The 12,425-nt window shown below is 39.3% G+C and overlaps 1 protein-coding gene across 5 annotated transcripts in view; it reads left to right on the plus strand.

Moving 5' to 3' along the window:
* The window catches only part of EML6 (EMAP like 6), a 287,468-nt gene that overhangs the window by 106,234 nt on the left and 168,809 nt on the right, over positions 1 to 12,425 (plus strand). For all 5 annotated transcript variants that reach the window (XR_001501286.3, XM_059891241.1, XM_059891240.1 and 2 more), the window contains one exon: positions 9,173 to 9,241. Coding sequence is in view for 4 of the 5 variants with exons in the window: in XM_059891241.1 (XP_059747224.1) it covers positions 9,173 to 9,241 (69 nt within the window). In the remaining variant the exon portion in view is untranslated. The remainder of the gene's footprint in view (positions 1 to 9,172; positions 9,242 to 12,425) is intronic.

The raw sequence follows: 12,425 nt of genomic DNA on the forward strand, positions 1-12,425 counted from the left end.
ATGCATTCAGGTGTGTATATCTTTCCTTTTCTCCTTTGCCTTCTTTTCTTTTCTCAACTATTTGTAAGGCCTCCTCAGACAACCATTCTGCCTTTTTGCATTTCTTTTTCTTGGGAAGGGTCTTGATCACCACCTCCTGTACAGGGTTACAAACCTCCATCCATAATTCTTCAGGCACTCCGTCAGATTTAATCCCTTGAATCTATTTATCACTTCCACAATATAATCATAAGGGCTTTGATTTAGGTCATACCTGAATGGCCTAGTGGTTTTCCCTACTTTCTTCAGTTTAAGTCTGAATTTGGCACTAAGGAATTCATGATCTGAGCCACAGTCAGCTCCCAGTCTTGTTTTTGCTGACTGTATAGAGCATCTCCATCTTCAGCTATAAAGAATATAATCAGTCTGATTTCAGTATTGACCATCTGGTGATGTCCATGTGTAGAGTTGTCTCTTGTGTTGTTGGAGGAGGGTGTTTGCTATGACCAGCGTGTTCTGTTGGGAAAACTCTGTTAGCCTTTGCCCTGCTTCATTGTGTGCTCCAAGGCCAAACTTGCCTGTTACTCAGGTATATCTTAACTTCCTACTTTTGCATTCCAGTTACCTATGATGAAAATAACATCTTTTTTTGGTGTTAGTCCTAGAAGGTCTTATAGGTCTTCACAGAACCATTCAACTTCAGCTTCTTTGGCATTGGTCATTGGGGCATAGTCTTGGATTACTGTGATATTGAATGGTTTGTTTTGAAAGCACACAGAGATCATTTTGAGATGCACCCAAGTACTGCATTTCGGACTCTCTTGTTGACTGTGAGGCTACATTTCTTCTAAGGGATTCTTGCCCACAGTAGTAGATATAATGGTCATCTGAATTAAATTTGCCCATTCTGGTCCATTTTAGTTCACTGATTCCTAAAATGTTGATGTTCATTCTTGCCATCTCCTGTTTGACCACTTCCAATTTACCTTGATTCATGGACCTAACATTCCAGGTTCCTATGCAATATTGTTCTTCACAGCATCAGACTTAATTTCCACAACTGGGCGTTGTTTTCACTTTGGCTCAGTGTCTTCATTCTTTGTGGAACTATTTCTCCGCTCTTCTCCAGTAGCATATTGGGCACCTACTAACCTGGGGAGTTCATCTTTCAGTGTCATATCTTTTTGCCTTTTCATACTGTTCATGGGGTTCTGAAGGCAAGAATATTGAAGTGGTTTGCCATTCCCTTCTCCAGTGGACCACGTTTTGTCAGAACTCTCTACCATGACCCGTCCATCTTGGGTCTTTTTGTTCTAATTCTGTGAAAAGTGCCATTGGTAATTTAATAGAAATTGCATTGAATCTGTAGATTACCATGGGTAGTATAGTCATTTTAACAATATTGATTCTTCTAATATAAGAATGTGCTCTATCTTTCCATCTGTCTGTATCAACTTTGATTTCTTTCATCAGCATCTTACAGTTTTTGCGTACTGGTCTTTTGCCTCCTTAGTGTTAGTCACTTAGCCGTGTCTGACTCTTTGTGACCCCACAGACTGCGGCCGCCAGCCCCTCTGTCCATGGGATTCTCCAGGCGAGAATACTGGAGTGGATTGCCATTAGCTAGGTTTATTCCTAGGTATTTTGTTCTTTTTGATGGGATGGTAAATAGGATTATTTCCTTAATTTCTCCTTCTGATCTTTCATTGTTAGTGTAAAGGAAAGGAAAATATTTCTATGTATTAATTTTGTATCCTGCAACTTTACCGAATTCATTGATGAGATCTAGTGGTTGTAGCATCTTTAGGGTTTTCTGTATACAGTATCATGTCATCTGCAAACATGGTGGTTTTACTTTTTGTTGGTGGTTTTACTTTTTGTTTTCCAATTTGGATTCCTTTTATTTATTTTTCTTTGAGTGCCATGGTGAGGACTTCCAAAATTATGTTGAATAAAACTAGCGAGAGTAGACATTCTTGTCTTGTTCCTGATGTTAGAGGAAATGTGTTCAGTTTTAAACCATCGAGAATGATGTTAGCAATGGGTTTGTCATATATGGCCTTTATTATGTTGAAGAAGGTTCTCTCATGTGCTTACTTTCTGGAGAGTTTATCTTTTTTCTTTATCATAAATGGGTGTTGAATTTTGTAAAAAAATTATTTCTTCATCTATAAGATGATTATGTAGTTTATAATCTTCAGTTTGTTAATGTGGTGTATCACACTGATTTGTGAATGTTGAAGAATCCTAGCATACTGGGTGGAGAAGGCAATGGCACCCCACTCCAGTACTCTTGCCTGGAAAATCCCGTGGAGGGAGGAGCCTGGTAGGCTGCAGTCCATGGGCGCGCCAAGAGTCAGACACGACTGAGCGACTTCCCTTTCACTTTTCACTTTCATGCACTGGAGAAGGAAATGGCAACCCACTCCAGTGTTCTTGCCTGGAGAATCCCAGGGATGGTGGAGCCTGGTGGGCTGCCGTCTATGGGGTCACAAAGAGTCGGACATGACTGAAGTGACTTAGCAGCAGCAGCAGCATACTGGGATAAATCCCACTTGATCATGGTGTGTATGATCCTTTTAATGTATTGTTGGATTGAATTTGCTAGTATTTTGTTGAGGATTTTTGGATCTGTGTTCTTCAGTGATTTGTTGTTCAGTCACTCAGTCGTGTCTGACTCTTTGTATCCCCATGGATTGCAGCACTCCAGGCTTCCTTGTCCTTCACTATCACCCAGAGTTTGCTCAAACTCATGTCCATTGAGTCTGTGATGCCATCCAACCATCTCGTCCTCTGTTGCTCCCGTCTTTTGCCTTCCATCTTTCCCAGCATCAGTGTTTTTCCAGTGAGTTGGCTCTACACATCAGGTGGCCAAAGTATTGGAGCTTCAGCTTCAGCATCAGTCCTTCCAGTGAATATTCAGGGTTGATTTCCTTTAGGATTGATTGGTTTGATCTCTTTGCTGTCCAAGGAACTCTCAAGAGTTTTCTCCAGCACAGTTTGAAAACATAAATTCTTTAGTGCTCGGCCTTCTTTATGATCCAGTTCTCAGATCCATTCATGACTACTGGAAAAACCATAGTTTTGACTATATAGACCTTTGTCAGCAAAGTAATGTCTCTGCTTTTTAATATGCTGTCAAGGTTTGTCATAGCTTTCTTTTCAAGAAGCAAGTGTTTTTTCATTTCATGGCTGCGGTCATCATCCACGGTGATTTTTGGAGCCCAAGAAAATAAAATCTGTCACTGCTTCCACTTTTCCCCCTTCCTTTTGCCATGAAGTGATGGGACCGGATGCCCTGACCTTCATTTTTCGAATGTTGAGTTTTACACCAGCTTTTTCATTCCCCTCTTTCACCCTCATCAAGTGTCTGTTTAGTTCCTCTTCAATTTCTGCCGTTAAGTGGTATCATCTGCATATCTAAAGTTGTTGATATCTCTCCCTACAATCTTGATTCCACCTTGTGATTCATCCAGCCTAGCATTTCACATGATGTACTCTGCATACAAGTTAAATAAGCCAGGTGACAATATACAGCCTTGTTGTCCTCCTTTCCCAATTTTGACCAATGTGTTGTTCTGTATCTGATTCTAAGTGTTGCCCCTTGACCTGCATACAGGTTTCTCAGGAGACAGTTAAGATGGTCTGGTAGTCTCGTCTCTTCAAGAATTTTTCACAGTTTGTTGTGATCTGCACAGCCAAAGGCTTTAGCATAGTCAATGAAGCAAAAGTAGGTGTTTTTCTGGAATTCATCAGTGATACTGGCCTGTAATTTTCTTTTTGTGTGATATCTTTATCTGGTTTTTGTATCAAAGTGATTCTGGCCTCATAGAATGAGTTTGGGAGTATTTCTTCCTCTGCAGGAATTCTTCCTGCAGTAATTCTTCCTTTGGGAAGAATTTCAGAAGGATAGGTGATAGTTCTTTAAATGTTTGTTGGAATTCACCTGTGAAGTCATGTGTTCCTGGACTTTTGTTTATTGTTGTTTTTTAATCAGTAAGTCATGTCCAACTCTTTGCAACTCCATGGACTGCAGCATGCCAGCCTTTCCTGTCCTTCACTATCTCCTGCAATTTGCTCAAACTCATATCCATTGAGTTGGTAATGCTATCCAACCATCTAATCCTCTGTCTCCCTCTTTGTTTATTGGAAGTTCTTAAATCACAGTTTTAATTTCAGTACTTGTGATTGGTCTGTTCATATTTTTTATTTCTTCCTGGTTCAGTCTTGGAAGGCTTACTTTTCTAAGAATTTGTCCATTTCTTCTAGATTGTCCATTTTATCAGCATATAGTTGCTTATAGTAGTTTCTTATGATCCCTTGTGTTTCTGTGGTGTCCGTTGTAACTTCTCCTTTTTCATTTCTAATTTTATTGATTTGAGCCTTCTCCCTTTTTTTCTTGATGAGCCTGTCTAGTCTATGGCCATATCATCCTGAACCTGACTGATCTCACCTGGTCTTGGAAGCTAAGCAGGGTTGGGACTGGTTTAGTACTTGGATGGGAGTCCTGCTAATGGATTATGAATTTTGTTTATGTTTTCAAAGAAGCAGCTTTTAGTTTTATTGATCTTTTATATTGTTTTCTTTGTATTTCAATTATTTGCTCTGATCTGTATGATTACTTTTCTTCTACTAACTTTGGGTTTGTTTGTGCTTCTTTCTCTATTTGCTTTCGCTATAAGATTAAGTTGTTTGTTTGAAATTTTTCTTGTTTCCTGAGGTACGATTGTTGTTGCTATTGTTTAGTCACTAAGTCATGTCTGACTTTCTTTTGTGACCCCATGGACTATAGCCTGCCTGGCTTCCCTGTCCATGAGATTTCCCAGGCAGGAATAATGGAGTGGGTTGCCATTTCCTTCTCCAGGGGATCTTCCTGACCCAGGGATCGAACTCCTGTCTTCTGCATCACAGGTGCATTTTTTTTTTTTTAAACCACTGAGGGCTTCCCAGGTAGCTATGTGGTAAGACCACATTGCTATACATTTCCTTCTTAGAACTGCTTTGGCTATGTCCCATAATTTTGGATTGTTGTATTTTCTTTGGTATTTGTCTCTAGGTATTTTTTTAAATTTCCTCTTTGATTTCTTCAGTGATCTTTTCGTTGTTTGGTAACAATGTTTAACACAAACATTCCACATTTGGGTGTTTGTGTTTTTTATAAATTTTTTCTTGTGATTGATTTATAATTAGTCCATCTGGTCTAATGTGTCATTTAAGAACTGTGTTTCCTTATTGATTTTGTCTGAATAATCTGTGTATTGATGTAACTAGGTGTTAAAGTTCTCCACTATTATTGTGTTACTGTCAATTTCTCCTTTTATGGCTGTTAGTGTTTGCCTTATATATTGAGGTGCTCCTATATTGGGTGCATATATTAATATATTTATAATGTTTATATCTTTTTCTTAGATTGATCCCTTTGAAATTATGCAATTTCCTTCTTTATCTCTTGTAACAGTCTTTATTTTTAAGTCTGTTTTGTCTGATATGAATATTACTACTCCAGCTTTCTTTTGCTTTCCATTTGTGCAGAATACCTTTCTCCATCCCCTCACTTTCAGTCTGTATGTGTCCCTAGATCTGAAGTGGGTCTTTTGTAGACAGCATATATACATATCTTGTTTTTGTATCCATTCAGCCAGTCTATATCCTTTGGTTTGAGCCTCTTTTTAAGTGTTTTGGATTTGTTTTTGTATGTCTTTTTTCTTCCCTACCTCTTTTGTTCTTTTGTGATTTGATGACTATCTTTAGTGTTGTGTTTGGATTGCTTTTCATTTGTGTGTGTATCTATGGTGTATTTTTGATTTTCAGTTCCCATGAGATTTTAATATAGCAGTCTGTATATATATATACATATAAACACACACACACACACACACATATGATTGTTTTAAGTTAGTAGTCTATTAATTTCAATTGCATTTCCAAATCCTGCATGTGTGTTCTTCTCTTCTCATGATTGCTGGTTTGATACCAGATTTGTGTGTAGAAAATTTCCCATTTTTACTTTGTGTTTACCTTTACCAGTGAGCTTTCCCATTTATAATCTTCTTGTTTATACTTGTGGCCTTTTCTTTTTCAACTGAAGAACTTCCTTTAGCACTTGTTGTAGAACTGGTTTGGTGGTGCTGAATTCTGTTAGCCTTTGCTTCTCTGTAAAGCTTTTAATATCTCTTTTGAATCTGAATGAGAGCCTTGCTGGGTAGAATATTCTTAGTTGTAGGTTTTTCCTTTTCATCTCTTTAAATTATATTGTGCCACTCCCTTCTGCAGTTTCTGCTGAAAAATCAGGTGGTAAACCTTATGGGGATTTCATATGTATGTTGCTTGTTGCTTTTACTCTTTTTCTTTAAGTTTTGTTAATTTGATTTCTATGTGTCTCAATGTGTTCCTCCTTGGGTTTATCCTGTATGGGACTCTCTGAACTCCCTGGACTTGAATGAGTGTTTCTTTCCCCATATTAGGGAAGTTTTTGGCTCTTAGCTCTACAAATATATTCTCAGGTTCTGTCTCTCTTCTTCTGGGACCCCTATAATGTGAATTTGGTGCATTTAATGTTCTCCCGGAAATCTCTGAGACTGTCCTCATTTCTTTTCATTCTTTTTTCTTTATTCTTTTCTGCAGCATTGATTTCCACCAGTCTGTCTTTCATCTCATTTATTCTTCTGCCTATTTATTCTATTATTGATTCTTTCTGGGCATTTTTCATTTCAATTATTATATTGTTCAGCTCTGTTCTTTAAAGCTAGTCTTTATTAAATATTTCTTGTATCTGCTTAGCCTGTGCTTCCATTTTTTTTTCCCTGAGATCTTAGATTGTCTTTACTATCATTACTCTGCATACTTTTTCAGGTAGATTGTCTGTCTCCACTTCACTTAACTATTCTTTTGGGGTTTTATCTTGTTTCTTCATCTGGAACATATTTCTCTGCCATCTCACTTTGTCTAACTTTCTGTGTTTGTGGCGTCTGTTTCTCAGGCTGCAGGATTGTAGTTCCTCTTCATTCTGGTGTCTTGCCCCTCATGGATAAGGCTATTCTAGGAGCTTGTGCAGGCTTTCTGGTAGAAGGGACTACTGCTTGTTCCCTTGTGAGTAGAGCTGGGTCTTGTCTCTCTGGTGGGCAGAACATGTCAAGGGGTGTGTTTATAGGCAGCTGTTGGCTCAGGATGGCTTTAGATAGACTGTCTGCTAATAGATGGGGCTGTCTTCCCACCCTGTTGGTTGTGTGGCCTGAGGCATCCTAGGACTGGAACCTGCAGGCTGTTGGGTGGGGCAGGTCTTGGTGCTAAAATGGCAACCAAAATGGCCACTTCCTGGAGAGCTCATGCCAGTGAATATTCTCTGGGATCTCACCCCCAGTGTCCCTGCCCCCACAGTGAGCAACAGCCAACCCCCCTGCCTCCTGAGGAGACCCTTCCTTGACCTACCCCTAATCCTTAGATCTGCCCAAGCTCCTATGGAGTCATGGCTTTGCCCTGGGTCCCTGTGCACATGAAACCTTGTGTGCAGTCTCCAAGAGTGGAGTCTCTCTTTACCCAGTTCTGTGGAGCTCCTGCACTCAAGCCCCACTGACCTTCAAGGCCAAGTACTCTCAGGGCTCCTTCTCTTGATGCCAGACCACCCAGTCTGGGGTGTCTGACATGGGCTTCAGAACTCACTCCTGTGGGAGAACCTCTGATATATTAGATTGGTCAAAAAATTTACTTGAGTTTTTCCATTAGGTATTACAGAAAACCCAAATGAACTCTTTGGCCAATCCAATAATTATTTTCCAGGTTGTTGGTCTCCCACCCAGCAGGTATGTGATTTGATTATATTGTGAACATGCCCCTTCTACCATCTTGTTGTGGCTCCTTCTCTGTCTTTGGTGTAGAATTTGGGGGGCTGGGTAATTTGAGTCTTTTTCGTAAATGGTTGTTCAGCAGTTAGTTGTGATTTTGGTGTTTTCATGAGAGGAGGTGAGTTCAAGTCCTTCTCCTCTGCCGCCTTGTCTCCCATTGTATATTATATAGTAGTTGAGTTGGGCTGCATCAATAAATGATTTTGCTATTGTTTTGTTAATGTACTGTACACTTTCCAGTTAGGAGTAGATTGTAAAAAGTACAGTGCTATCTAGTGAGAACTCTTTAAACACCCAGAATGTTTTAATGAAATACCATTTTTGGAACACTGTTCTCCCAGGCTTCATAATTTGTATCACATCGTTTTGCTCTTTATTGCTATTGTCAGTATGAATTATTGTTGGTTGATTAGAGGCAGATGGTTTTTCAAGATTATTTTAGTGGCTAAAATACTTAATAACTAGCACTAATTTATACAATCAGTGCTTTGTAGTCTTCAAAATGATCATACATACATTACATTATCTTAATTGACCTCACAACAGAACTGAGGTGACTCATTCATTCTTGAGAAGAGGAGGTTAAGTTTAGAGATGCTAAGACTTGCCTGAGCTCAGATAGCTTCAGGCCTCAGTGCTGTTTCTGTAGTTCATAAGTGTTCCTTTCTACCTAACCAAAGCTTCTCCTCTTTTGTCTGATTATTGGAGCAATAGCTCCTTCCTATATGATAGCAGCCTCATTCTTTGGTTAGTCTCTGCCTCTGATGATTCGTTCTTCTTTCTATTAGAGCTTCATAGAATGTGGTCCATGGACCACCTACATCAGCATCTTCTGGGGTGTGTTTTTAAATGCATGTGTTTGACCCACTAAATTTCTACTAAATTAGTGGAATGTGGTGATCCCACTAAATCCACCCAATTTCCAATCCACTAAATCAGAATCTCTGACATGGGCCTGGGGTAATACACACTTTAAACAATTGCCATTCTCTTTGTTTTTATTGTAACTCTGTCTCAAAAGTGTTTTATTAAGATTGTGGAGAACCAAAAATTTTGATAAATGATCCAAAATCATTGGTTTGTTTACCCTGGTTGGACAAAATTAAAAATGTGACAGTAGTTTGTTCTCAGTGATTATGGTTAATTATTTCTTCTCCATTCAGGCCCAAGGTAAATAGACACAAAATGATAAAATGTGTATTAGCAATTCCTGACTCATCTCCAGAGCCAAATCCTCCATTTGTGTGGGTGACCTTGTGTTCAGATTGTGAGGGTAGAATCTTGGCAATTGGACAGTATCTTAAAGAAGGCAAAAACACATGAATGTGAAACTTTTTATCTTTTTTAAACAGATTTTTGATATTTCCTGGGATCCATATCAGCCAAACAGAGTGGTTAGCTGTGGAGTGAAACATATAAAGGTAAAGCCGTTATTTAAAAGAAATTTGGGTACCTCATATGAAGCTAATTTGAGATGTCTATGTGTATAATTTGGTATTGAGAAACTACTCAACTTTACATGTTCCCCCTTAAATTTAGAGGCTTCTTACCTGCATCTCTGATCCTGAAGCCTGCTTACTTCAGCTGATGGGCCTCTGTTTCAAAAATGCAGTGTAACAACAATCAAGCAAAGTGCCCAGCTGGTAGCTAAAAAGGAAACTTTATATCAATTACATATTATAAAGAAGACTCAATACTTTTAGAATCGCATGTTTTAAAACAGTTCTGATTTTAAGTTCATGAATTAAGTTTTTATATTATAAATGTTTATACATATTGCATGTCAAAATTTTTTGACGTGTTGCTATGTTCTCTTAGAAGAAAGGTGCCGTGTTATGTTGGATATAAAAAGAAAAGGATACATAGCACAAACCTCCATGGGCCGCTGACTTTTAAATGCCTCTGTTTTCCTGTGGACTAAATGGCAACCCACTCCAGTGTTCCTGCCTGGAGAATCCCAGGGACAGGGGAGCCTGGTGGGCTGCCGTCTATGGGGTCGCACAGAGTTGGACACGACTGAAGCGACTTAGCAGCAGCAGCAGCATATAGCCTGTAATACTGCTAGTGCCCCAGGACCTGCCTCTGTCTATTTGCTTCTCTATTTTGTTACACAGGTAGCACAATTAACACCATCAACATCCTTTGCTCTGACATAGCAAAAATTTCTCTGGACCCAGGGATATGTCCTGGGATCTTCTGACCATAAGTTTGTAGATAATAGACAATAAAGTCCATAAATAAAAGAATATAAAGGTAGGTTATATGCTTGAGTAGAGCATATGTTGATCTCTGCTGATATAAAAATTGTGCATTTCTGTACAATCAGAGTAGATGTCTGTATTATTCCTCCAACCAGCGCCTCCTGTTTCCCAGTTCTTTTGTTCTTCTTTTAGTCTAGTTTTTCATGATCCTTTCCATTATTCCTACTTAATGCTGAAAGAAACATGATAAAATGCTCAGAAGTAACTATAATAAGAAATATGAAAGATTTAATTTAAAGACTATTATAAAGCTTTACAGGCTTCCCTCATAGCTCAGTTGGTAAAGAATCTGTCTGCAATGCAGGAGACCCTAGTTTAATTCCTGGGTCAGGAAGATCCCCTGGAGAAGGCATAGGCTACCCACTCCAGTATTCTTGGGCTTCCCTTGTGGCTCAGCTGGTAAAGAATCTGCCTGTAATGCGGGAGACTAGGGTTTGATCCCTGGGTTGGGAAGATGCCCTGGAGAAGGGAAAGGCTACCCACTCCAGTATTCTGGCCTGGAGAACCCTGTGGACTATTACAGTCTATGGGGTCACAAAGAGTCAGACACAACTGAGTGATTTGCACTTGCACTTTCACTTGCATAAAGCTTTACAGAGGGATGTAAAAGAGGACTTCTGCAAATGGGGAGAGAGAACTTTGATTTTGGACATGAAGTATAAAAATTATAAATGCATTATTTATCTCCAAGTTAATATATATTTAATACAAGTTCAATTAAAATCTTTATAAACTTTATTAATATCTGATATTTCCCTTCAAGTTATTCTAAGTTAATCTATCTGTAGGCTTTCCAGGCGGCACTAGTGGCAAAGAACCTGCCTGCCAACACAGGTAGAGGTAAGAGACGTGAGTTTGATCCCTGGATTGGGACGATCCCCTCGGACGGGCATGGCAACCCACTCTAGTATTCTTGCCTGGAGAATTCCATGGACAGAGGAGCCTGGTGGGAGACCCTACAGACCTATAAGACCCTATAGACCCTACAGACCTATAAGACCCTATAGACCCTATAGACCCTATACAGTCCATAGGGTCACAAAGACATGACTGAAGCAACATAGTATGAATAAATTCGTCTATGAGAATAAAGAGTGAGAATAACCACAACTTCGGGATAAAAAAAGAGTAATGAAAAGTAACATGGGAGATTCAAGAGGGAGGGGAGCGTATGTGTACCTATGGCTGATTCATGTTGATGCTTGATGGAAAACAACACAATTCTGTAAAGCAACTACCCTTCAATTAAAAAATAAATTAAAAAAAAAGAATATGCACTACTATTTACTAAAGTCTACTATGAAGTTTCAAAAATTAAAATAAGACTGTGGTAAAGATAGATCAGATCAGATCAGATCAGTCGCTCAGTCGTGTCCGACTCTTTGTGACCCCATGAATCGCAGCACGCCAGGCCTCCCTGTCCATCACCAGCTCCCGGAGTTCACTCAGACTCACGTCCATCGAGTCAGTGATGCCATCCAGCCATCTCATCCTCTGTCGTCCCCTTCTCCTCCTGCTCCCAATCCCTCCCAGCATCAGAGTCTTTTCCAAAGTGTCAACTCTTCGCATGAGGTGGCCAAAGTACTGGAGTTTCAGCTTTAGCATCATTCCTTCCAAAGAAATCCCAGGGCTGATCTCCTTCAGAATGGACTGGTTGGATCTCCTTGCAGTCCAAGGGACTCTCAAGAGTCTTCTCCAACACCACAGTTCAAAAGCATCAATTCTTCAGCACTCAGCCTTCTTCACAGTCCAACTCTCACATCCATACATGACCACTGGAAAAACCATAGCCTTGACTAGACGGATCTTTGTTGACAAAGTAATGTCTCTGCTTTCGAATATGCTATCTAGGTTGGTCATAACTTTCCTTCCAAGGAGTAAGCGTCTTTTAATTTCATGGCTGCAGTCACCATCAGTAGTGATTTTGGAGCCCAGAAAAATAAAGTCTGACACTGTTTCCACTGTTTCCCCATCTATTTCCCATGAAGTGATGGGACCAGATGCCATGATCTTCGTTTTCTGAATGTTGAGCTTTAAGCCAACTTTTTCACTCTCCACTTTCACTTTCATCAAGAGGCTTTTTAGTTCCTCTTCACTTTCTGCCATAAGATAGATAAACACCACCAAAAAACAAAATAAACTGAGAAATAGACCTTAATATGAATGACAGTTTAGGGTATGATAACTATCTCTGACAAATGGGCACTAGAACAGTATATTATTCTTGTTGTATGTCATTACTTCATAGCATATAGTTGAATAAACTATTTGTGAATTAAAGAGTTAAATGTTTAAAAAACTATAAAATAACTAGAGGAATGTATAAGTAAATATTTAATTTCTT

Source organism: Bos taurus, chromosome 11 (genome assembly GCF_002263795.3).
Source record: "Bos taurus isolate L1 Dominette 01449 registration number 42190680 breed Hereford chromosome 11, ARS-UCD2.0, whole genome shotgun sequence".
Taxonomy (NCBI): domain Eukaryota; kingdom Metazoa; phylum Chordata; class Mammalia; order Artiodactyla; family Bovidae; genus Bos; species Bos taurus.